Source organism: Schistocerca gregaria, chromosome 2 (genome assembly GCF_023897955.1).
Source record: "Schistocerca gregaria isolate iqSchGreg1 chromosome 2, iqSchGreg1.2, whole genome shotgun sequence".
NCBI lineage: Eukaryota > Metazoa > Arthropoda > Insecta > Orthoptera > Acrididae > Schistocerca > Schistocerca gregaria.
This window is the reverse complement of record NC_064921.1, coordinates 301,979,565-302,006,890: the sequence shown is the minus strand read 5'-3', so window position 1 is coordinate 302,006,890 and position 27,326 is coordinate 301,979,565. Positions and strand designations below refer to the sequence as shown.

At 39.2% G+C, this 27,326-nt stretch overlaps 1 protein-coding gene across 12 annotated transcripts in view; it reads left to right on the top strand.

Annotated features, from left to right (window-relative positions):
- LOC126336925 (transmembrane protein KIAA1109 homolog) overlaps positions 1-27,326 on the top strand; it is a 468,521-nt gene that overhangs the window by 434,887 nt on the left and 6,308 nt on the right. For all 12 annotated transcript variants that reach the window (XM_050001082.1, XM_050001080.1, XM_050001090.1 and 9 more), the window contains 4 exons: positions 5,658-5,924; positions 9,073-9,270; positions 16,407-16,592; positions 18,471-18,601. In XM_050001082.1, coding sequence (XP_049857039.1) covers positions 5,658-5,924; positions 9,073-9,270; positions 16,407-16,592; positions 18,471-18,601 — 782 coding nt within the window. The remainder of the gene's footprint in view (positions 1-5,657; positions 5,925-9,072; positions 9,271-16,406; positions 16,593-18,470; positions 18,602-27,326) is intronic.

Here is a 27,326-nt window from a genome sequence, read left to right as displayed (position 1 = left end):
AATTGGAGCCAAAACACTTATTTGCAGGAGGCCATTCTTCTGTAGTCTCCATCGACTACGCTGTCCTTGAAAGTTGATGAAGAACCTACGATTCCGCAGAAAGGAGGCGATGAGTCTGGTTAGACCTAAATTTTTGGTCAGATTGTAGACCTTGACTAGCAGTAGCTAGTGATTGACAGTATCATATGCCACTGATAAGTCGACAAATGCCACTCCTGTCACCTTCCGAGCTTCAGAGCCATCTTCTATAAACTGTGAAAGTTAGCAATTGAGTACAGCTTTTACCAGGATGAAATCCAGATTGCTGAGGTGTAAGTGAGGGGTCAATTGCAGTTGATAGGGGATTTAAGATCAGTCTTTTCAGCAATTTGTAAAGATGACAAAGTAGTGCAACTGGTCTAAAATTCTTTGGATCATTTCCTTCTTTGCCAGGTTTCAGCAAAGCAATCATTCGACTCTTCTACCATATCTCATATCTTTGGAATCTGGTTTCTGCTTACACAGTTATTGAAAAGTTGGAGAATCCATTTCTTTGTATTTAAGCCGAAGTATGTGATTTGCTCGGTTCGTGTATCATCCAAGCCAGCTGATTTGCCATTTTGACGTTGTTTGATAGCCTTCTGTAGTTCTTCCATGGTGAATGATGATGTAAGGTCATTAACTAATATGCTCTTTGATTGGCAGTGATATTATGATGTGTAATGGTCTTAGTCGGATCATTGTTTAGGTGTCTCAAAAGTCTCCAAGCTTAATGGCTGTCTCTTTTCAGATCCAAGTTTTCTATAGTTTTTATCCACTTATCCCTTTTTGCCTCCCTTATAGAGGAAATAAGCTTGTTCCTTATTTCCACAGTTGCTTCATTGAAAGGGTTTTCTTCAGATAGGTAGCTGTATTCCACTCATAGGGTAGCTTGGTCTGAAGTAAGCCCGGGGTATAAGATGTTCGACAGCTGTGAGTAATAGACATTCTCGATCATCTCTTTACAGCTGCCGTGAAGGTGTCGTAGCATTCGGGTATTGGTTCTATATAAGATATTTCAGAGTTCAGCAATTCCACAAATCTTGACCAATCAGCCTTCTTAAAATTAAACCTTCTCCATAAATATACCTTCTGAGGTATTATAGCAACAAATAATTGTCACATTATTGGTCCATGCTGTGAGTTGAGTATTGGGGTGCAGACAGATTTTACACATTGTTGGCTTATGCTTGTGCCACCAAAAATTAGGTCAGGATTGTAAGCTCCCCTCCACCTGCCACTGTAAAGATCAAGTTAGTTTTGCATCATGGATTAAAGTCAGATGACTTGCTTCTGCCCACACTTGTACTGCTGTCCCATTCTCATCTTCATGATCATAGCCCCAAATGGTACTAGGACTGTTGAAATTGCTGATCACGATCTGCACATGTTTATGTACAAAATTGGATGGTTTGTTAACAGTGAATTCAGCACCAGATGATTTATAAAGTGATGTAATGGTGCAATTAACTGTTTCTAGAATAAGAATTTCAGTGCTGTTTTCCTCCGTGAATGCTGTGGATAAGATCCAGATATCTGGATGAACAAAGATAGCACTTCCATATTTATCATGTGGTCTTTCGATGGCGGGACACATTCTGTCTAGTTTTGGTCTATGCATGTCAAAACTTCTGTGTGTCTCTTGTGTGCACAGTATATGACACAAGTGCTGACTGCATAGTTCTTGTAGCAGTTTTTCTTTGGCTGGTGTTATGCCTCCTATGTTAATAGATATAATCATTAACTGTGGCCCTGAAAAGGGCTCAGCTGTATATATGTTTCTGGTGCGAAAGGATCAGCCATCAGATTATTTTGAATCATATTCTGAAATTGCCCAGGGTACGCCCAATTGCTTTTATCATACTGATTGCAGCTCATAGCAATCTTCTCGGAGGGTCCTTTTGTGTACCCCACTGCATATGTGACACATGCATCCACAATATTTGAGTAGACATAAGGTAAAGAGAGTTATTTAACTCAGGAAGTTAATGCCAAAGACAGTGTGGACTCATAACTCTGTAATTGTATTCTATGAAGATTTAAGCTTGCATAGAAACAGTATGTTAGTCTCACAGAAACTTTGAAAATACATTTCAAAATACTTGAAGGAACATTCAATCAGTCAAATTCATTTTTGTTATAGGATGAAAAATCTCACCCATGTGTTTATAAAAATATTACAATAACGTTAAAAAACACAGCCTGTACCAATAATTATAATTAAATTGTGATAGCAGTTAAGGGCCAACTAGACAAAAGAACCGAGAACAGTAAATTAGTTTACAAGATACTGAATAACTTACAAAGGAAAATACAAGCTTTTTATTTTTTTAATAAGGGGGGGGGGCAGTGGCGAACAGGAGTGGCTAGAAAAATAATGCAAAGTTGTAGAACCATACGTGGCTTTGGATAACATAGATGCTCCATATAGGACAAGTAAAGAAACCTTTGGAGAAAAGAAAGACAGCTGTATCAATATCAAGAGCTCAAACACCAAACCAGTACTAAGCAAAGAAAAGAAGGCCGAAAGATGGAAATTTCCTCCATGTAAAGAACTTTGAAGAGAGTATTGTGGAAACAGAAGAAGATGAAATTGTAGGTGTGATACTACAAGGAGAGTTTTATAGAGTACTGAAAGACCAATGTTGAAAGAATGCACCTGGAGCAGACAACATCCTTGAAAGAACCAACCAGTCAAAACAATTCCCCTGGTGTCTCAGATGTATGAGACAGGTGAAATAGCCTCAGGCTTCAAGCATAGTGTAATAGTCCCAGTTCCAAAGAAATCACATGCTGAAAGGTGTGAATATATTTTTCTGGCTGCTGTAGTGTTTCTTGGGGTAATATTTGTCATATCTATCTACAACCATGTGACAGGTCTGTTTGATGTATTGTTTCCCACACCAAGGAAAAAAAATCTTATGATTCATTGCCTCCTTTTAAGTGCAGGAATCATATTTTTAAGGGTGACTAGGCTGGACACACCAGAAAAGTGTGTATGCAGTGTGTGTCTCTAACAAGGAGCTCTTGATGTCAGCTGAGATGAGCTTTTGCTCCAAGCACCTGCATGTTTATGCAGCCTACCAAATGAATTGGCTCTCTACAGTGGTACCAGCCCCTGAAAATGAACAGCTTCCAGTAGGAATATTTATGGCTTCTACAGTAACTTCTGACATTATGCATGAGGCAGTGATCTTATAAGTAACTATCTTATTACAAAAACCTAAACAAAACATCTTGTTTAAAAAAAAAAATTATGTGAGAATACATACTTGGTGACAAGAGTAGAATAGTTTTTCTTATTAACAGAGTTAAAGGTAATAACTAGATCTGGTATTAGTATGTAGTCAAAGTTGTAGCATTGTGGTTTTGCTTCATTTCTTACAAAGAGAGCTATTTAAAGTCACTACTTTTTACTATATATAGTAGATAGGGAATTCTGTTATTGTAGTGTAACATATGCAATTTCATTCTATCCGCCTTTGCAAAATAATAATTCCTCCATTTTCTGGACCAAACCTATTTTGTCTCATTTGTCAAAGCAGCAATGGGTTTTATTATATACGAGCACTGTTCAATAAAGAATGATCATAATTTTTTTGACAATATACCATTACTCATCCTCTTAATTTTGATGGTCCTTCTCAAAGTATTCTCCCATGAATGCAATTCACTTGTCACAGTGTTTCTGCTAGTCTTCGAATACATGCTGGAAATCATTTTTTGAGAGATCCTTCAGAATTGCCTCCGCAGCCTTCACCACTGCTTCTGATGATTGATAATGCCTCCCACGAAGGCGTTTCTTCATGTTAGGGAATAGAAAAAAGTCACATGGGGCCAAATCCAGACTATAGGGAGGGTGAGGGATGCAGTTCACGTTGGTTTTTGCAAGATACTCAGCAACGACGTTGACAATATGTGACCGCACATTATCGTGATGCAGCATCCAGCCTGCTTCACAGAAATGTGGTGTTTTGTGCCTGATATGGACTTGCAATGTTTTCAGGACATCCCTGTAATATTGTTCAGTTACTGATGTGTGTGTAGGTACAACATGCTGATAAACCATTCCATGAATATCAAAGAATGAGATGACCATAACTTTCCCAGCAGAAGCAATCAATTTTGCTTTTTTGGGGGTTGATGATGGAGATTTCCACATTCACCTTTGCTGTGTAGCCAGGTTTCATCAGCAGTGATTACATTTGGAAGAAACTGTGGATCTTCCACTAACATCAATTTTAACTGCATGCAGACGTGCTCGTGATTGCTCGGGAATCAGCAGTCTTGGAATCCATTGCGCGCAAACACATGTCATGTAATTTTTCTGTCACCAACATGTGGGTGGCACCCAATGAAATGTTAATTATTTCAGAAAGTGACCTTAAGGTAATTCATCAATACTCTCTCACAATGACAGCAGCAATGTTGATGTTTTATTCCATAAGAGCAGTAACTGGGGCACTGGGTCCATCTTCCTCTGAAATCGATCGTCACCCCTCTTTAAATATTTTAAACCACCTTTGAGCTGTGCTGTAGGGAAGAACAGACTCTCCTTTGACCTCCTGTAATATTGTATAAGCCTCAGCTGAAGGTTTGTTGAGACGAAAGCAGAGTTTCAAAGCTGCATATTGTTCCTCGCATTTTACCTCCGTTGCAGTGGTAGGCAATACTGAACATGTCTGACCTTGCCTGCCTCTCACAGGAGAGAACCAGGAGTCTCAACAATGATTCTACTAATGCATGTTTGTTGCACGTTAAGCTAACAGAATATCATAAGATTAAATTTTAACATGTGAAATTATGACCATAAAAAATTATGATCATTCTTTATTAAGCAGCCCTTGTACAACAAAAAAGGGCCACTGATGGCTGCCCAGACTTGCAAAAGGTTGCTTTCTCAAGAAAAGTAAGAATAAGTTGTTTTTTTCCAAAAACAGTCACTGTGCAATTTTAGAACTTCACGAACCAGATTGCAATTTTTTTTAGAATGCCGTTTCAGGATGCCTTGCGAAATGTGGTTGAGCACTTTCCTTTTGCTGTGCTGTTGCTGTGCACATTTTTTGCATTATGCTGCACTATTCATACCTTAACAGTGTAGATCAGACTGTAGTATTATCTTCTTTGCATGTTCGTTAATATTTGTAGTGTTGTTTTCAGTAATATTATCAACTGTAGTTTTATTTTGTAATTGTCAGTATGACCCTATGTTCAAGTAGAGGTAAGTATACTACCTTGATTCACTTATGATTCATCTTATGTTTCACAAGAACTAAGTTGGAACTTACAGTTAAGCCTCTACAGACAAGTTGTAGTCTCATCATGAAACAGGTAACCGGTTTTGTATATCTGCTCATAGAAGTGTTGTATACTTGTCATTTTTTATATACACAGTAAAATTGAATTATATTTTAAATCGAGTACTTCTTAAAAGCCTATTTCTTGTCTTACAATACTATTACAAGAATTTTCTTTCCCAATTTGAGCTTGTACTCTATCTCCGATGGCCCCTTTCTGAAGTGACATCAAATCTTATCTTCATTCATTTTTCCTTGTTCTGCTTCCCCTCTTAATGCTAGCATCTAGTTTATCGTTTTGAAGATATACATTATGTTCTAATAATCCTATGAAAATTTCAGCAAGTGTCCCATGGGAGGATGCAAGGCACCACCGTCACTGGCAGCGAGTTCTTTCTCAGGTGGCAGGCCTGCACTTGTCAACACTGAGCTTCCCACTCCCATCATCAGGCACTGTGCTAGGTGGTACTATGGAGCTACATGGCAGCAACATTTCACTCGCCTGCTTTCACGGGATAAACTTCAAGTCAAAGTCATGGGCACTGTTCTCCCTCAAAGAACCCTGCATCTCTTTTGCCACTGAGGCTCAGGAAGTACCTTCAACAGATGGTAAGAATTAAGACTTTAAAATTACATTACCTTAAAGTAATAAATACCTATTATCACAAAAGGTTGAACTACAACATTGTAACTGTCTCTCTCTCTCTCTCTCTCTCTCTCTCTCTCTCTCTCTCTCTCCCTCCCTCCCTCCCTCCCTCCCTCCCTCCCTCCCTCCCTCCCCCCTCTACCTCCCTCCATCCCCCCTCTATCTCGCCCTCCCTCCCTCCCCCTCCCCCTCTCTCCCTCCCCCTCTCTCCCTCCACCTCCCTCCCTCTCTCTACCTCCCTCCCTCCCTCCCCCCTCTCTCCCTCCCTCTCTCTACCTCACTCCCTCCCCCCTCCTCTCTCTCCCTCTCTCTACCTCCCCCCTCTCTCTCTCCCTCCCCCCTCCCTCTACTTCCCTCTCTCCCTCCCCCTCCCTCTACCTCCCTCTCTCCCTCCCCCCTCTCTACCTCCCTCTCCCCCCTCTCTCTACCAGCCTCCCCCCCCTCTCTCTCTCTCTCTCTCTCTCTCTCTCTCTCTCTCTCTCTCTCTCTCTCTCTCTCTCTCTCTTTCTTTCTCTCTCTCTCCCCCCTCCCCTCCCCTCTCTCTCCTTTTTTTCAAATCAGAAGTGCTTTACACATCTGAAATGATGATGATCGGCGGCAAATCTCTAATCAGAAACATCAAGATACAAGATAGGGAAAGTCTGAGGAAATTCTTAGGAACAAGTTACGTAAGTGGAATTTGGATGAAGAAGAAAGCAAAGGCGGGAAAAATCACAGATATAATCAATAAATAGCAGTTACATCTTTATTTCACTTACATGGAATAACTAACAACATGTTCACTGAGAATGTTCTGAATTTACATTCATTGATGAAGGACTGAAACAATTGACTAACAGAAATTCATGCATACCAGAAGCAAATTAGCAAATGTAAAGAAAATGTTTGACATAGAATAAAATACAAAACCATAACTAACAATCACAATTTTTTTGAGCCTCTTTGACACACGATGGAGAGAATAATTGCGTGGGGTGGTGGTTGTAACAAAACTGAGCTGTCCATTTGGTCATTGACATGTCTGTTTTCTGTATTCAAATATGCGTGTGTGTTGCTGTGGTGTAACATTGTTTACGACAGTGAGGTGTAAGGAAGGGCCTCTAGAATACTTACCTCCTATTTATCCTGCACAAGCACCACATGTTTTGACTCTGGCATTCCATATTGGAAGTTTTAACTCTTGAATTCCTGTGTTTTAACATAGTTTACACCCATTTATTTGTTTTTTTCATTTCTGTAAGACATCTGTGCAGCATCTCACCTGCACTTGCTATTCATCACATACTTGTGGTGGTAATATATTCTTACCTCTCAGCTCACATTCTGTAATGAGTGTATAGTATGACAGTCACCAAGATTACAAAAAGGGAACAGATAAATCAATTTCTGGACAGAAAGTTCATATTTTTGTGAAGAAAAATTACAGGACATGAGGGAGATTTGAGCACGGATCTCATGCTGTGCAGTGTAACTCCGTGACCACACGACGATGACAAAACCGTGATTATTGCACGTTGCTCAATTTAGGGCTGCGCTTTGAACCATTTTACCACTAAATGTGAGGAGAGTGCATTGGGAAGTTTCCCTAGTGAGGTATCAGGTATCAACCCATGCTACAATGTCCATATTAGTACATAGTGTAGCCTCCATAGGCACTGACTCTGTCATCCAGATGATTGCACAGATGGCTAATACTGTCCTCCAATATGTTATTCCATGCCTTCTCAACCTATTCACATAGTTACGTAAGAGTTGTCGGTTAACATGTCACTTGAATTGCTTCTCATCCCACCATATCTCACACAAGCTCGATTGGAGTTAGGTCTGGATATCATGCTGGCCAGGGAAGTCATTGCAGATCTTGCAGAGCACATTGAGTTTCACAGGCAGTATGTGGGCTAGCATTATCCTGTTGGAACAACACGTCACCGTCCTCTTGCCAGAACAGCAAAGGAATGGGTTTAACAACATTCTGCGCATACTTAACGCTGATTAGCATCTCCTCTATACCCACCAAAAGGCGTACAAAAGTTGTAGCTTATCGCATCGTGAACCACAACGCTTGAAGTGGGGCCAGTGTGCATTGGACAAATGCACTCTACAAGACAAGGCTCACCAGGTCTGTGTCGTATGCACAACCAGCCATCATTTGTGTGCAGGCAGAATTTGGTTTCATCGCTGAAGCCCATGGTGTACATTTCCATCTTCCAAGTGATTCTCTGTCAGCACCAGTCGAGCCATGCATGTTGATGCTGTGGCGTGATTGGAAGATGGGCTAGAGGTGTGCTCACCTGTAGTCCCACTGCTAACTACCAGTTCACGACAGTCGGTTTTGACACATCTGGGCTCAGAAGCCCTCTTACCTGTGCTGTGGCAGTTGTACAATCTGCCACTGCTGCCTTCACAATTCAGCGATCCTGGTGCGCATCTGTGTTGAATGGATATCCAGCACCTCTCCTACAGGTGTGAGGATGTTCATGTGACCACTGAGACCAGTATTGTCGCACAACTGATGCAGCACATCCAACTTGTGTGGCAATTCCCCAAAAGGACTACCCCACCACTCGGACATCCACAATTTGACCCCATTTCAGATTGGTTCAGTTGGCTGTAGGGAGCAGTAGTGCATTTCTACAATGTGATTTGCCTGCTTGCTTCAGTTTGCTCTGCACCATGTCTTTTGGCTGTGAGCATTCCTATTAATGGATAGACAAAGAGGGGTCTCTGGCAGCTATGCCACTATGCTGTAGGACAACATTGAAACCATTGGCAGTACTTCTACTGTCCCACAGGTGGTGTATGCCATCATCAAACCAAAATCGACATCACCTTCCATGTGCATAATTTTTTTTTTTTCCTGCAGTGTAGATTTGGGCAACTAAATATGAAGTGCAATGTCATATTGGACCATGGTTTTCTCTCTGTCTGTGTGTGTGTGTGTGTGTGTGTGTGTGTGTGTGTGTGTGTGTTTTTGTGAGGGGAGACCGCACCTGCTGGCCAATGAGTTTTGTCATCTTCTGATTTTCTTGTTATATTATACATACACTATTATGTAGCCGCAGATATCAATTATTACTTAACTAAGTACTGGTACTTTTGTATTCTCTGCAGGTAGTGAACACCAACGTTTGGATGTCCACGTTGTACAAACACTAACATTCAGTTTAGGCATGACAACTGAGCAACCTCACGCCCAACATCTCAGCATGGCGACAATATGCCGCGTCAGTCGAAATGTACTGTTTCCTCCCCAGTTTCGAACACTTCAGGAATGGTTTCATTATGCATTTGCATGCAGTGAAATTGATGGTAAGTATATAACATCATCATAAATATTATCAACCATATACAACGAGCACAAGTTAAACAAAATTGATTTTTTAAAAATATTTTGAAACAATGTTACAAACAAAAGTAATAAAGCTGTTACCCAGCAGGAAGTGAAGTAGATACATTTTTAAGTGATTTCTTTTCTCCTATGAAGTAGATCGACTATCTACCACTGAAGGCACCTGTAAATAAATGTGGACTGTATACTATAGTACAGTTTGTCTTTTTTTCCGCTTGGTGCTCCACAAACATAATTTGAAAAAATATGACTTTCAGTTGCATGATGACCAAGGCTGCTCCATACAATAATTTATTTTATTGTTGAACCAGTGTTGAGCTAATGCTCATGATTGATGGCCCTGTTTATAATAGAGAAGCATATGTTGAAATAATTACTAATCAGTGTAATATATTATTAGTGTAATTTTATGTATAACAGCAATGAAAATTCCTGGATGAAACAACACATAAAGTAGGGAAAGGCTGGAACACAGCCCACGCCCGTAGAGTAGCTTCAAGGTTACTGTTGACCCAAACATCCCAATAAGATGGATGCATCAGCAGTGTCATATGCCTTCAGTAAGACAAAGTGGAGAGCCGTGAAATTTACTCCAAGGCATTGACACAAACTCTAGTCATAAGGGACTACATGCCCCACCACCTTGTCATCTCTTCATCCCCTTGCTGACTACATATTGATCCCCTGCGATTCAAATTGACTGACTGTTGAGGGTTATTAGATCAGTGGCATTAGTGACTTGAGCTAAGTGTTTGGTTCTTTGTGTTATATTATGAAAAATTATGTTAAACAATGGAAACTCCAAGTAGGAATATTAACAGTATAGGAAAAGACAGATTGCTACTTACTGTAAAGAAGCTATGTTGTGTTGCAGACAGGCACAATTAAAAGACACTCACAGTAGCCTTTGTCAATAAAAGAGAGAGACCCCACTCTCTCTCTCTCTCTCTCTCTCTCTCTCTCTCTCTCTCTCTCTCTCACACACACACACACACACACACACACACACACACACACACACCATTCACACACTCACACAAACAAGCACACCTCACACACATATGACTGCCAACTTCAGCATCTCGGACCAGAATGCAACATCTCGTGTGACGCAAACAGAAATCTGGAGAGGGTGGGGGAGGGAAAGAGGAGAGATAGTAGTGTACAGATGGGAGAAAGACGAACACTGTGTGGTGGAGTGTGCAGGGACTATATTGCCAACAGGAGGTTGTGGGGCAGGGAGGTGGGGAAAAAAGGAACAAAAAAGAGAGAAGCAGGGAAAGGCTTGCTGATGCATTGGCAGAGGGCTGCAAATAAACTGGGCGAGAGATGAGATTGGGGAGGAGATGAAAGGACAGAGGAGGTGGAAACTGTTGGGTGGAGGGTGTGGACACAGTATATTGCCATAGGTTGAGGCCAGGATAGTTATGGGAGCAGAGAATGTCTTGTAAGGATAACTCCCATCTGCGCAACTCATAGAAGCTGGTAGTGGAGGGAAGGATCCAGATGGCTCGGATAGTGAAGCTGCCTTTGAAATTAAGTGTGTTGTGTTCAGCTGCATGTTATGCCACAGGGTGGTCTACTTTGCTGTTGGCCACAATTTGATAGTAGCCTTTCATCCTGTAGACTGCTGGTTGCAAGTCACACCAATATAAAAAGCTGTGCAGTGTCTCATCAGAGCTCATAAAGGACATGGTTGCTTTCACAGGTGGCCCAGCCTCTCATGGGGTAGGATAAACCTGTGATAGGACTAGAAAAGGAAGTGCTGTGTAAGTGGATTGTGCAGGTTTTGCACTTGGGTCTTTCACAGGGATATGATCCTTGTGGCAAGGGGTTGGGATTGGGAGTGGCATAGTGATGGACTAGGATTTGTGGTGGTTGGGTGGGCGACAGAACACCGCTTTAGGAGGGGTGGGAAGCATCTCGGGTAGAATGAACGGCCACCATCAAACTGTGGGCAACAGCAAAGTAGACCACCTTGTGGCACATCCTATCCAAGATACTTCCCACCCCTCCTGAAGTGGTGTTCCATCGCCCACCCAACCTCCACAACATCCTAGTCCATCCCTATGCAACTCCAAATCCCTTACCACAAAGATCATATACCTGTGTAAGACCCAGGTGCAAGACCTGCCCAGTCCACCCACCCGGCACTTCCTTTTCCAGTCCTGTCACAGGTTTATAATATCTCATTAGGGGCCAGCCCATCTGTGAAAGCAGCCATGTTATTTACCAGCTCTGCTGCAATCTGTGCAGCTTTTTATATTGCTGTGACTAACAACCAGCTGCCCACTAGGATGAATGGCCACTGTCAAACTGTGGCCAAGAGCAAAGTAGACCACGAAGTGGCACAACATACAGCTGAACATAACACACTTGATTTCAATGGCTGCTTCACTACCCGAGCCATCTGGATCCTTTACTATACCACCAGCTTCTCTGAACTGTGCGGATTGGAGTTATACTTACAACACATTCTCCACTCACTCCCATAATTATCCCAGTCTCAACCTACAGTAACATACCATGTCCACACCCTCTACCCAGTTTCCACCACTTCTGTCCTCTCAGCTCCCACCCTGTTTATTTGCAGCCCTCTGCCAACACATCTGCATGCCTTTCACTGCTCCTCTCCTTTTTTGTTCCTTTTTTCTCCACCTCCCTGCCCCACAACATCCCAATGCTGTGCCTGTTGGCAGTCTAGTCCCTGCACACTCCACCAGACAGTGTTCATCTCTCTCCCCACCTGTAGACTACTATCCCTTCCCCTCTTCTTCCCTCACCCACTCCAGATTGCTGCTTGCATCCCACGTGATGTTGCCTTCTGGTCCGAGATGCTGGAGTTGGTGGTCATATGTGCTTGAGGTGTGCTTCTTTGTGTGAGTGAGGTGCCTCTCTTTTACTGACGATGGCTGTGGCCGATAGCTGTTGTGAGTGTCTCGTAATTGTATCTGTCAGCAACTTGATGTGTCTTCTTTACGGTAGTAGCAATATGTCTTTTCCTACAGTGTTGAAAGGTGATGTTACTCATTGCCCATTCCAAGTAATTTTTCAAGATTGTCCTACATTATGAATCAAAGTGGCTCCATCAATATACTTGCATTAAGTCATTAAATATAGGTACAGTTTTCCTAGGAGGAAGGGAAGTCTTTCAGTAGGCACCAGGAATGTTTTGAAATTAGTAGGTTTCTTCTCTTATAAAGAAGAAAACTGATAGGTAAACTTAAAGCCAACAAAGAATGGAACAAATCAATTAAGAACAAAAATTAAGAGTGAGTCACCCAATGAACACAAGAAAAGGATGCATTTCTTTTTAACGTTTATAGCTTCTAAATTGACACAACTTCTCTCTACTTCCCTCTCTCTCACTCCCTCCTTTCTCCCTGTGTACCTGATCTTTGTCATTGGTTTAAACAATCAAAGAGCTTCTTTCATCAGGAAAAGGGGTTCCTCTAATGCTTGTTGTACTGTATCAGATGTAAGCAGACACGTATATCTGGTATGGTCGTGTGTTTAACTATGTGCTTTAGGCCCATAAGTCTGTGCTTTGCAATTGCAGCAGACAGAAGCTTGAACAAGGATCTATTCTGATTTTCACAATGTATATGATAGTTGTAAATGTGGATAGAGTTTTCATTTATGGAGAAAATTGTTCATCTGTTAGAGGAGAGATGTGATTGAAAACTGGAAGGCATCCTGATTATCTGAGCCCAGTGTGAATATGCTAGAGGTATCAGCAAAAGGAGTGTTGTTTAAATACTACATTGCAGCACATTTCATCCTTTTCCCATTTTGCTCCACCAGAAGCTTCATGGCAATGACATTCAGAATCAATTATAGTTGTCCGAATAGTGCCTACGAAGAACAATCAGTGATACAGCAATTCAAAAACTGTGAGCAAATTGATCTTCACAATATGCACTACTGCTCAGTTGAAAATACGCACTAATTGAGAGAACTGAATAAACATTGACTTTAGTTTCTCAATTATTCAATGCAGGATATTCAAGAATCACATTGTTGGTCCCTGATTTATCAGTGCGACTCTAAATAGCCACGTAGCTCATGCAGCTGTCATTATGAATATTCTTCTCAGCGGGGACAAATTCGTACTGGCATTCCACAGGCTTCAATTATGATACCACCACTGTTCTTGCTGTATATAAATGACTTACATCTTCTACTGATAAAACAAAAATAGTTCCCTTTGATCATGATGCAAGCATCATAATCAAGTCTAAGAAACCTATGCTGATGATGTAAGCATCATAATGAAGTCTAGCAAAGCTGCAACAGCAGAAGGAGCAATAAATGAAATACAGAGGCTTACCCAAACGTTTTCAGCAACTCTTAAATAGGAAGATTGACAACAGTGGGACTATCTTAATTTCAAACAGCAGTTTTTCTGGACCTCAGAGCATGCATGGAGCAGTCCCCCTACCACTGTATTTCAAACCACACTGCAAACAGTGAGTGAAGACGCAGACAGTGCTGAGTGTGACGCAGTGCAAGATGAATCTGTTGCACTGCAAATTTTGTACAGTGGTTTGTTATGGCTACAAAAAGAAGTTAAATGCAGAAGACTGCCACTCTTCTCTGGTTTGTGTTTTTGGTGAGTCTTCTAGGGTCACCATTGGAAATGGTTTCATGAATTTTCAAGGGGTTGGGAGTGTCTTAAAGATGAATGTTAGTGCAATCTGCCATCATTGGCTGTGACCCAAGAAAACATTGATAGATGATGAACCTCTTGTCACATTTTGTGACATTGAAGAGACCCTAAAAAATTAATCATTTTCACATAAGCAAGAGGTATGCCCATTGGGTGCCACATAACCCAGACAGAAGCCCAAAACCACACAAGAATGGATTGGTGTTGTTTATTCTTGAAAAATTCAAGAAATGGTGACTCAAAGGAACTTACAATGTCAACATAGGTGACGAAATGTGGATGCTCCATTATGATCCCAAAACAATGAGGTTTTCTTCAGTATGGTGCTTTCCAGGTGAGGAACCACCCATGAAAGTTTTGAAAAGTAGGATCTCTGGAACTTTCATCACCTAGAGGATGACCTCACCTCTGTGACCTTGGGCACACGTTGAACAGTCATTGCTGACTGGTATGTGACTGAATGCTGAAAGTTACAGGGAGACCAAATGCCACATGGAAGTCACAGCACCCAAAGTTGAAGAACAGGCACAGTATGTTTTTGAAAGATGAAAAAATTTGTAAGTCCTTATGAAAAGTATTTTGGAAAGTTGTGACATTTATACTATAAATATTTTTTTCTGAATTACTGCTAAAAGCTTATGGTGTAACCCTCATATTCAAAAGTAATATTGACTGGTTCTTGGTGAACTCACTTAACTTAGAGAAGACACATTTCATTCACCCTTCAACTGTTGAACATACATATTACAGATTGCTATCCACAGATTTAGGCATCTTTCCATGTGGATGAAAAAACTCTTTGCCTTTACAAATGTCTGCTTGTGTCTGTATGTGTGTGTGTGTGTGTGTGTGTGTGTGTGTGTGTGCGCGTGCATGCGTGCGAGTATATACTTGTCCTTTTTTCCCCCCTGAGGTAAGTCTTTCCGCTCCCGGGATTGGAATGACTCCTTACCCTCTCCCTTAAAACCCACATCCTTTCGTCTTTCCCTTTCCTTCCCTCTTTCCTGATGAAGCAACCGTTGATTGCGAAAGCTTGAATTTTGTGTGTATGTCTGTGTTTGTTTGTGTGTCTATCAACATGCCAGCACTTTCGTTTGGTAGGTCACATCATCTTTGTTTTTAGATGTATTTTTCCCCAATTGGAATGTTTCCCTCTATCATCTGACCACCTGCCCTGGGGAAAGTAAGCATTAATGGCTTGACCTTACCACATGTACTTGGAGGTAATGTTCAACCTAAAAACACTCTACTCCTGATAACTATAATCATTAGTCTGCAGATGAAGTAAATACTGTCCTAATGTTGTTCAGTACACTGTCCTGAGACACCAATAAAACATGTGTACTTATACCCCGAACATGCGGGTATGTTTATGGGTACCCATGGTACATTTTTTCCCGTTCTTCTGTCTTTTTACCATTTTCCTTTTTCACATTCATGTTTTTGTACTGGTATTGAACACACAAAACTTTCAGCAATCGACAAGTACTTGCAGCAAGATGCACGAAATTGTTTCCACCAGCTTGCAGAAGCTACTTCTGCAAGTTGTCGAAACTTAGGTAGTTCCCACAAATGACATGCAGAAGTTTACCTGCTAGTGAACACATATGAAGGTGCCTATACCCAGGGACAAGGTGGCCACGGTCCCCTGCCCCCCCCCCCCCTCTCCCTAGCTCTCAGGGAAAGGAAAAACTATAGTGTAGTGTGATGTTTATCTTTCAGGAAAATTATTTAAATGTCAGTATTACATAGGTTTTTAACAGAGTTGAAACTGGAACTTTTTATGGCTACTTAAAAGTTGCTGGTCTCCTTCCAAAATGTTAAAAATAGTCCAACCCCAGATTCACCCACCCACCCACCCTACAAATTATTGTATGGGCATCCTTGAACACATGCCTTAAGCAATAGTCAAGATTTGAACATGTGAGAAGGTGCAGAGAGAACATTTTGTAGATGATAAGATTAGAGCATGAACAGAAGTGCACAATTAATAATCATTGCTAAGTAGCATAATGGTATGGAGAGAGAGTGGGACAAGAAATAATAGGAAAAGTCACCTTTCATCGTACATGTTCTTCTGGCTTTTGGGGAACAAGTATAGATATACGCATTGTAAAACATACAAGAGAGGTACTAAAGGAAAATACATAAACATGAAGGAAATATGCTTGATATTTGTAGGTCAGTGAATGGGTTATTGCTTTTTACATCTGTTTATATCTTTTAATTCCCTTCATTGAGTGTGTTGGTTATGATCAAATGATAGTGTTGGTTGACATTATCGAGTACATATTTTTAATATTTTGCTCACATTTAACTAATGCATTTGTTCTCTTAACAGTATTCCACATCATCCATAAGAATTGGTTTACAAATACAGGCTTTTCTTTTACCTTGATATTTGTATTGCTTCTTACAATGTTGTAGCTGTGGATCGATTTCCAAGTTTGGAGCGTGAGAAAGAAGCAACTGAGCAGCAAAGAGCACGTAGTACCAGCAGCAGCAAACTACAGGATCATAATCATACGAGGGAGGTGATTTTTGCTTTGCCATCAATGCAACTTCATCTCAAGACTGAGCACCTCCAGTCAGCAAGGACACCAGATCTTTCAGGTAAATGTTACTTTCACTCTTCTTTGTTAGAATGTTACTTGAGCATTTGAAAAGTAATGTTTTATTTTTTCAAAAGTTTCCAGCACGTTTCTTTTAACAATATTTTCACTTTCAAATAAATGCATAGAAAAGCTATAATCTAGTAACCAACATAACTTATTATGTTATGTTGAGCTTGGACAATGTTTAGTCATAAATGTGAAGTTCACCTATCACTTAATGGGTGATTGTTTATGTTACCTGAAACTTTGGGTGTCATGGGGGAACATAATTTACAATTCAGTCTTATTTGTTTCTTGAGCAAATATTAATGACATCATCTGTAAACATGAGATTCTAAGTAACATAATTACATCTAAATTGGGTTTTTGGGAGAAAAATTTTCCGTCAAAAATTATCTCGTAAGTAGATGTGCAGCAATTGTTCCATTTTTCATTATTGCTCAGTGTTCTGTAGCTTTTAAGGTGTAAACATACCGCTGTACCAAGAAATAATGTAAATCCAAAGTTCTGTGTAATTATAATAGTTACATTAATGTAATCAAATGCTTAAAATGCATTTTTTAATTTATTTGTACAACATTGGTGTAGTTACGCATCCTCTGATCTACTGCACACTATGAACTCATCACATTGCTGCTGATGCAGTCAGATGTTTATACTGAATTTTTAATCATTATTTTTTATTATACTGTCAGACTTTTTGTTTTACCTGTGTTCAACATTAAATCTGAATTTTTGTTGTATATTCTTGTATAATTATCAGAGATGACAAATGTTAATTGCATTTTTATCCAGCACCGTAGATATTTCTTCAGATTATCATTCATTATGGTTTTTGCAAACCTGCTGTTCATCTTACATCAATAAACTTTCCATCAGCTATCAGAAATATGTAATAAGTGGGCACCATGCAATCAAATTATTCTTAAGCACACATTTTCTCTGTAATACAATAATAAGGAACTAACAACAGAATATTAAAAAAATAGCCCATATCTACTTTGTTCTCATTTTAAAGTAATTGTAAACATGTAGCTGTGTCCTCGCAATATTTGAAATAAATAAAAGTGAGCATTGTAATAATGATTCAATGTTAAAAAGTAAATCTTACATGCAGCAAAAATTAAATATAAAAATACCTTAAAACCTAGGTCGCATTTACATAAGACAGTTAAAATACAGTAACTAGGTGGTTTCGATTGTAAGTACCAATCACCTTCAGATCTGTAAAGAAGCAAAATAAAGAAATTGCACTAGAAAATCTTGTTTACAACATAATATTAAAAATAACACTGTTTGAAGAAAGCAAAAATACAGAGGTGAAATCTGTTACTCTAGTAAAAAATTGGAGTGTTTAACATAGTACATAAATGAAGAAACAATCCTAAATAAAAAACGAATGTGACTCATAGTCGACTTCACAGTATTTGAATAAAAATTTTAAAAAAAATCTGTGCTTTTAATATAACCTCTCATCCTCCCATGCATGTATTTAATCCAGGTCGAGCTCAACTGGATGTACCAGTAATAATAATCATGCAGTGACGTGCATTTGTGTAGAAAGCAACATGAATAATAGTCATAATAAATTAATTGTCATATGTAAATCAAGATTTTTGCAAAAGAAGTTAACAAATTGCATAAAGATGATAATGTCAGGAATTACTAAGTTTTATTTGTGGTGTAATGATTCCAAGGTTCTCGGGTATGGTGCGGGATGCAATCATTGAAGGCCCACCCAGTGATGGCAGAACGGTTGTTTAGTCATGGACCTTCCATGATTGCATCCGGCAGTACACCCGACAACCTTGGAACCATCATATATGCCGGGAAAGCCTCAGATATGTGTATCTAGTGTTTGCAAATTTCTGTGCAGGACAAAAGCCATTAGTCGAATGCAGTTTCATTACTGAGTTTGAAGATCACATTTTTGTTACTGTGGATGCAGATGCTTTCTTTTTTCTCCATGATCTCATCACATCATACATGAAAGAGAAGGAGAAAGTGGTGAGTAAATTTTTTATTTATGCGGTTTTTCACTGCAAATAGGATTTATATATTAGATTTTATAATACCAAATACCACGTAAGTACACAAATTAAAAAACTGAGATTTGCTTAATTTAGATCCCAACCTTATTTATAATTATTTACATTTAGGTTTTTATTTCATTTTGTATTTTTATTGACCTTTTTTAAAGATTTGTTAAGTTTTATTTCCAAAATTACAAGTATAAAATTACACACTAGATAAGTCAACTTGTGGATAAGTCAGAATTCTTGTGCTACCATGTGATAATATTGTGTAAAATTCCACAACTTCTTATGTACACTGAAGTGCCAATGAAACTGGTACAGGCATGCACATTCAAATACAGAGATATGTGAACAGGCAGAATATGTCACTGTGGTCAGCACCATCTGTATAAGACAACAAGTGCCTGCCACAATTGTTAGATCATGTACTGCTGCTACAATGACAGGTTATCAAGATTTCAGTGAGTTTGAATGTGGTGTTACAGCAGTCAGCACACGAGTGGTGGAACACAGCATCTCCGAGATAGCTGAAGAGAATCATTCACCATGACAGAAGTGCATTGTTACGGCAAAGTGCTTCAGATTTCAATGCTGCTCCATCTACAATTGTCAGCGTGCAAACCATTCAACGAAACATTATTGATATTGGCTTCTGGAGCCAGAGGCCCACTTGTGTACTCTTGAGGACTGCACGACACAAAGCTACACCTTGCCTGGCCTCATCAACACCGACACTGGGTTGTTGATGACTGGAAACATATTGCCTGCTCAGGCGAGTCTAATTTCAAATTGTACCAAGTGGATGGACATATACAGATATGGAGACAATCTCATGAATCCATGGACCCTGCATGTCAGCTGGGAACTGTTCAAGCAGGTGATAACTCCCTAATGAAGTGGGGTGTGTGCAGTTGAAGTGTTATTGGACCCCTGAAATGTCTAGCTACGACTCTGATGTCTGATGCATATATAAGCATTGTGTCCACCTGCATCCATTCATGTCCAATGCAAATTCTGACAGACTTGGGCAATTCCAGCAGGACAGTGCGACATCTCACACATCCAGAATTGCTACAGAGGGTCTCCAAGAACACTCTTCTGAGTTTAAACTTTTATGCTGGCCGCTAAACTCCCCAGATATGTAGGTTATTGAGCATATCTGGAATGCCTTGCAATGTGATGTTCAGAAGAGATCTCCATTCCCTCGTACTCGTATGGATTTATGGACGGCCCTGGAGGATTCACGGTGTCAATTCCCTCCATCACTACTTCAAACATTAGTCGAGTTCATGCCAAGTCTTGTTGAAGCTCTTCTGTCTACTTGCAGTAGCCCTACTTGATATTAGGCAGGTGTATCAGTTTCTTTGGCTCTTCAGTGTATAAACCACACCTGTCTGCCTCAAGAGATGTTGGTAAATGTGGAGGAAACACAAGCGTACAGAAAAAGATAATCTGCATTCACCATCAAATAATCAATACAATCCCTAGAATAATACAAGTGGGAGATTGAGTAGATGGGAGAGTCTGGGTCTGTGTGCAATGAGAGGAGGTTGAGGTTTGTTGGAAAGGTTGTGGAGGGTGAGTGAGTTGCCTTTCCGGAGGTGGGAAACCAGGAGATTGGATAGTTTTTTGAGGTGGAGGGTGGCATGCTGTTCTAATTTGCAGTTGGCCTCTAGGAGGATGCTATGAACAGCTGGTGTGGATGTGGGAGGGGAAAGATTGAGGACTTTTATTTGGGATAGGATTGATGGGTGTGTTCATTGGCCGAGTCGATGTGTAGGTGAAGGATTAGGTGGGTGAGGGCTATGGACTGTGCAGTTTGGAACTGGTATAAGGACTGATGGAAAGAAGGATTGCAGCCAGAGATGGGAACTTTAAGTGTGTGACCTTTGGGGGTAATGCCAAATGTCAGACAAGCCTGAGTAAATAAAATATGGAAGCGTAATCTGGCTAGGGTGAAGGCATGTTTGCGGAGGGAATGTAAATAAAATTTAATGGGGTCATTGTAGGGATGTGGTTTGAGATGAGCTATGTTGATCCTGTGCTGAGGTTTGTTAGCCTCATTTTCATAATCTGCCTGTACATAACCAGTCCTTTGAATACATTTGCACACATTTTTTTTCGAAATTTTCCCACCTGTTAACGTGTTTTGGAGACAACACAACTACCTAACCTTTGCACCCATTGTTGTTCACCAACCTAAGTCCATGTGTGAAAGCACCCACGTGATTTACCAACTGACCTGCCTACACTGTGACGCTTTCTATGTGAGAATGACCAGCAACAAACTGTCCATTCGCATGAATGGACACAGGCAGACAGTGTTTGTTGGTAATGAGGATCACCCTGTGGCTAAACATGCCTTGGTGCACGGCCAGCACATCTTGGCCCAGTGTTACACCGTCCAGGTTATCTGGATACTTCCCACTAACTCCAACCTATCCGAACTCCGCAGATGGGAACTTGCCCTTCAATAATCCTCTCTTCCCATTGTCCACCAGGCCTCAATCTCCGCTAATTTCAAGTTGCCGCCACTCATACCTCACCTGTCATTCAACATCATCTTTGCCTCTACACTTCCGCCTCGACTGACATCTCTGCCCAAACTCTTTCCCATTAAATATGTCTGCTTGTGTCTGTATATGTGTGGATGGATATGTGTGTGTGTGCGAGTGTATACCTATCCTTTTTTCCCCCTACGGTAAGTCTTTCCGCCCCCGGTATTGGAATGACTCCTTACCCTCTCCCTTAAAACCCACATCCTTTCATCTTTCCCTCTCCTTCCCTCTTTCCTACCAAAGCAACCGCCGGGTGCGAAAGCTCGAATTTTGTGTGTATGTTTGTGTGTCTATCGACCTGCCAGTGCTTTTGTTTGTTAAGTCACATCATCTTTACTAATAATGGTGAACACATCAAATTCTGGGAACAAGTTATGCCATGGGTCGTTTAGCACCAAGAATAATTCTGACAGCTTTTTTCTGCAGTGTTAGTAATGTATTTAGGTTCCTTTATGTTGTTTCATCCTATACTTCACTGAAATAGTTGACTGTTTTATTGGTAATACTGTGGCACAGTACCTCTAGACTTGCGCGCCTTCTGGTGCTCAGCTGGGCATGCATGGGCTCACGTAGGTAGTGGTGGCCAAAGGGCTCTGGTGCAGGCTGTCATAAAGCCAAGCTGGAGCCTATACAGCGGTTCTATACTAACCAAATGCATGCATGTAGGGTTGGTCAAGTCCTTTGAGCATTTACAGAATGCTTCCAATAATGCCACCTGGCTGGTAGCCTATACTATCTGTACCTGCCTGCGAAAAAGCTGAGAGATTCCCAGAATTGCCAACACTCTTTATTGTAGTGTTGGAACAGCCTGCTCTAGACTTTCTTAGGCTTTGTTTTTCCATATAATGGTGTATCATCTGCATTTTTTTAAGTACAGTAATTTATATCATTAGCACTAATCAAGGAGAGAAGTGGTCCCAACATTGAGCCTTGAGGCACTCGTATTTGAAAGTAGTAATTTTGGAATTTGCCTTAAGCAACTCAAATTATTTCTTTTTGCTTGACCATGATTTTGTCAACTTGTTGTCAGTTCCTCTAATGCCCAGGTTCCATAGGTAATCAAGTAATATGGCAATCTCAATACAATCAGATGTTTATTCGAGGAACATTCCAGTAACATATTGTTCCCTACCACCCTTATTATTTCATCTGTTAACTGTGCTGCAGTTAGTGAAGTTGACTTGATTTTCATAAAGTCATTCTGATTCTCGGATATTAGATTGTGTTGACTCAAAATGTCATTAGTCTAATGTAAACAAATTATTGCAGAAAATGCAGGTAATGATGAGAAGGGTTGATAGTTTTCAATCACTAGGTTTCAGTCAATAGATTTATCACATTACTCACAAACTGAGATTACTTGTGATGCAGTTACGGGGCAATGGCATCAGATATGTTGTCTATGCACCTTTCTAATCTTCCAACAGACAACTAGTCTGCTGATTTCAAATCTTTTAGTGATCTGGCTATGTATTTAATTTCCTTGCTGTCAGTTAAGGCCAAGTATATGCTTTGTTGAAGTGGTTACTGATGGATTTTCCCTCAGAAAAAAGGTACTCATTAAAAACAGTTGCAGTCTGATTTTGCCATTTGGTGATACTGATGGTTAATCACTGATTTATTTTGTCCTTACAATTTCTAAAGGTACTTATAACTTCATAAACAGCTGTGCCTTTGTTATTCAAAATTCTTAAATTGTGACTCTATATATATATATATTTTCTAACAGTAAAATTTGTAATTTATTTGTGTGAAACATGTAATTAAATGCATAGCAATCGGTAGTACAATACAATAGTATACAATCTAAATTTACTTTATAATAGGAACTTAAGAATGTACTCCAAATTATTTGACGTAATAATACTTTAGATTTTAGTTTCTACAGAGGCTATAGAAGCATTGCTCAATGAGCCACGATTTTAGATGTTTTTTGAATGTCTCTCCAGTTATTACCTTCAATTCATTTGGCAGTGCGTTGAAGTATTTTGCTCCATTAATATATGGACCGTTTGCTTTTTTTTCAGTCTTCTGTTTATCATATGGTAATTTTGTACTTGTCTAGCATTGTGATCATGAATTTCTGCATTACGACATGTATATTTCTTATCTTCTTCAGTTAATGCTATTGTTTCAAACATATACATAGAATAGATAATCAGAATTTTAAAATCTGTAAACAATCCCTTACAAGATGTTCTAGTAACTTTTTTGCCTAATATTCTCAAGGCTCTTTTCTGGAGTTTTAAATACTCACTCTACATGAGTTTTGGAAGCCCCACCCCACAATAATAGACCATATGCTAGAAGTGGATTATTAAACCAAAATACATCAACCTCATTGTTTGGGTATAGACATGTGGAGCTGTTCTTCTTAAAACATATAGGTGAGATGATAGCCTTGCACATACATTCTCAATTTGTTGTGTTGATAGTAGTTTGCTATCTTTGCATATACCTAGCAATTTACACTCATTGCAAATTTCCCTTAAAAAATTACTATCTTGAGAATCAATACAAGTTTGCAAATCACCAACATTGAAGGGGATTATATTTGTTTTTTGTAAGTTGACTTTTAGAGTGTCATTTTCAAACTTTTCCTTTGCAATATCTATAAAAATTTGTACCTCTATGCCGAGATTTAGAATATCGTTTCTCCCAACAAAGGCCTGAAGTGTCATCTACATACATTGTAATGAAGGTATTATTTTATATGATCTTTGGGAAGTCATTAACATAACATATAAAAAGGAAAGGACCAATTATTGATCCCTTAGGCATACCAAATTTAATATTCCTGACCCTTGATCTATAACTTTTTATTGTTTCTCCATTATTGTGTGAGATTGAGGTACACTGTCTTCTGTTTTTTAAATATGATGTGATGAGGTGCAATAGTTTTCCACTTATGCCATCTCTGGCCAGTTTTGACAGAAGTACCTTATGATCAACCCTATCAAAAGCCTTTGATAAATCTAGGAAAACTCCAGCTACTTGCATGCCTTCATCAGTTTTGTCAAGAGCTTTCAGCATAAATTGAAATGTTGCAGTCATGCTGCTATGACCATTTTTGAAACCATGCTGAAAATCTCCAAGTATGTTGTGCTTATTACAATGCTCTAACATATATTTCAGAACTATTTTTTCAATTAACTTGCTAAAAAGTGGGAGTTAAAGTGAGTGGTGTGTAATTTTCTACTAGTTGTTTATCACCTTTTTTGTAGAGAGGTTTAACTAAATTTAATATGTCAAGGAACACTCCTTCTTTTAAGACACTATTTATTAGAGACATGAAATGCTGTGCTAGATTATTTTCACACTTTTTAAGTAGAAATGGAGAAATTTCATTCCAGCCAGTGGATTTTTTGTGTTTACTTTCCCTGATGAGCTGCAAAATATCCTTGATTTCAAGTTCATGGAGTTGATTAGGTTCAGAATTATCCTCGGTAAGACTTCCAACAGGTACTTTATCTGTGGTACAAAAGTCAGATTCTGTGATATCTGTGAAACAGTCATTTAAAATGTTACTGATCCCATGAGGATTGGTGACATCAATATTGTTATTAGATATCTGTATGTTGATGTTACCTTTTTGTTTTGTTTTGTTGTGTCTTGTTTCATTTACTATTGACCAGCAGGTCTTGGAGATACAATCCGAGTTTTATATTTTCGAGTTAATCTTTTCGGATTTCAATCTTTTGACGTGCTTGAAAAACTAGTACTTATATTGTTTGTGTTTATCCCTGTGCTCACTGCTTTTGGTCTTTCTTTGTATCACATACATTTCTTTGTAATAACCATGATAGTTTATTAATTCTACATTTAACTTCATGATTTATCCAATTAATTTTTTTCCAGTCATTTACTGGCAAGGTCATTTCTAGGGATGAGACATTGAAGCAATAATAAAAATTCAGTGATACTAATGCAGTTCTTTACACACTGTTGTAAGCTTTTTAACATACTGCTGAAATTGACATAACTGTCATCAGTTGTGGCTCTTTTGTTGGTTTTTATTACCGACATGATGATTGTCATCAACATGGTGTTCAGAAAGCGCAAACTTTAGAAGAGGTTGCATCATATGTATAGTGAGACATGTTAAGTCATGATGATGTCAATGCATGGTTTTTTGCTATTGAATTCTAGCGGGCTCATTTATCAGGAAAGTTAAACTGACCTAATATTACTGTTAGTTAAAAAAGCCGGAGTTGGCAGACACCAATTCAGTGTTTATAGCTCCAGTTTGTATTCTGTTAAGCTAGACATTGATATTACAATTTTTACTGTCACTTCAACAAGCAGGTCATTAAAAATTTCAAAGACAATATCTAGGCTAGCACCGAGAGGTCTGTATAGATCAATAATGATCTCTTCTCCCCACTTGTAATTAATTGCTACAAGTTCTACAACATCCTCTATGATTTAAGTAAAAAAGAATTCAATAACAGAACATATCAGAATTAGGAAACAAACATCACATGAAAATAACACAATTGTAAAGCAAAAGAATTTCAAGTAATCCCTTTAAAGCAACAAAAAGTACTTTTTTGTTTGGATTTTATACATGTCCTTTATTGATTCATTTCAAGAAATTGACAAATTTTTGTAGTTTCAAAGACTGTGTGACATGTCATTCTGTAACGTTATGTTTATCTCACTGCTAAAACCTAATGAAGATAAAGAGGTAGCGAGTTTTTATGACAATTTGCGTATCACTGCCTCAGCAGTTCAATTTAATGAAGTTTTCTCATAGAAATTATACTGAAGTACTGAGTCTATACTTTTCTGAATACGTTTTACGCAAGTCATAAATATTGAATTATTGAACAAGATTAGCAGAGTACTTTTAGATGTATTGTGCGTTGACTTTGTATAAGGGTCATATAGAAAGTAAGTTCTGGCAGTCAATAAAAAAAGCAAAACCATCAATATAATATATCAGAATGAATACTTATTTATTTATTGATATAGTTATTGTTCATCTTCTATGTGTTCCTGTACCATTCATCTATTACGATGAAACATTGCTGAGCTGTGTGTGCTCCCACAAAGATTTCTGAATTAGTATGACCATAGCCCTACCACCCCTCTAGAACCCATGACATTTAAAAATATTCAATAATGACTGATATTAGTGATGAATCCATAGTTTTCTGGGATGCTAGGGCCATTGGAAAGACAGTGACATGTCAGCATATCAGTGTAATGCCTGAAGCAGTTTCTTCCATATTTGGGCCACATATCACTTGCTAATCAGAAAAAAAATAAATACTGTGAGTTCTAGACATTCCATGTAACCCTATGGTTGAGGATGATGGTTACAAGGTACGACATACAACCATAACTTGTGGACACCTGGAGCTATTTCAACCAAATTATATACATACATGACACATTACTTGTATAAAAATATCTTGAGGGTGACATGTAAAAATGACTCCACTCAGCATTTTATCAGAACTGTTTTAGAATGCCCTTTGCAGATTTCACAGTGTCTGACAGTACTAATCACCATTTACAGTATGTATATAAATGAAATTGATCTTAACAGATGAACAACTATGAACACTATATTGATTGTTAATTTGTTTGCAGTGCGACATGTGAAACCTATGTTTCATTACTAGTGACACTACGAGTGAGAAACTTGTTACGCTTCTCTTCCTCCTGCTGGAGAAGTGTCAGTGCTGTGGCCAGACAGTTGGTTTCATGTTCATCTGTAAACTGTCTTGGTATTCATTTCGAATACACTTTGTCATGAATATGCTATCAGACAATGTTTCTGTTCAGCAATGACCAAGACATCTTGAAGAATTGACGAGAGCGTGGGCAAGTGTTGGTCCTGAAAAACTGCATCCTCACACTTTGGATCACCAAGAGGAGTTGTTGGCCACCATGGTCTTGACTGTGCAGCTCGGTTTGGCTTTCAGCTAATTGTCTGTATTACCATCAACATCTACATGTAGGTACCTTGTGGCAGTAGAATTGTTCTGCAGTCTGTCAGAAATGCCGGTCTTTAAACTTTCTCAATGGCATTTTGTGAGAAGAACATCACCTTCCCTCCAGGGATTCCCATTTGAGGTAAAGGAGCATTTTGATAATCCTACGTGCTGGTCGAATCTACTGGTAACAAAT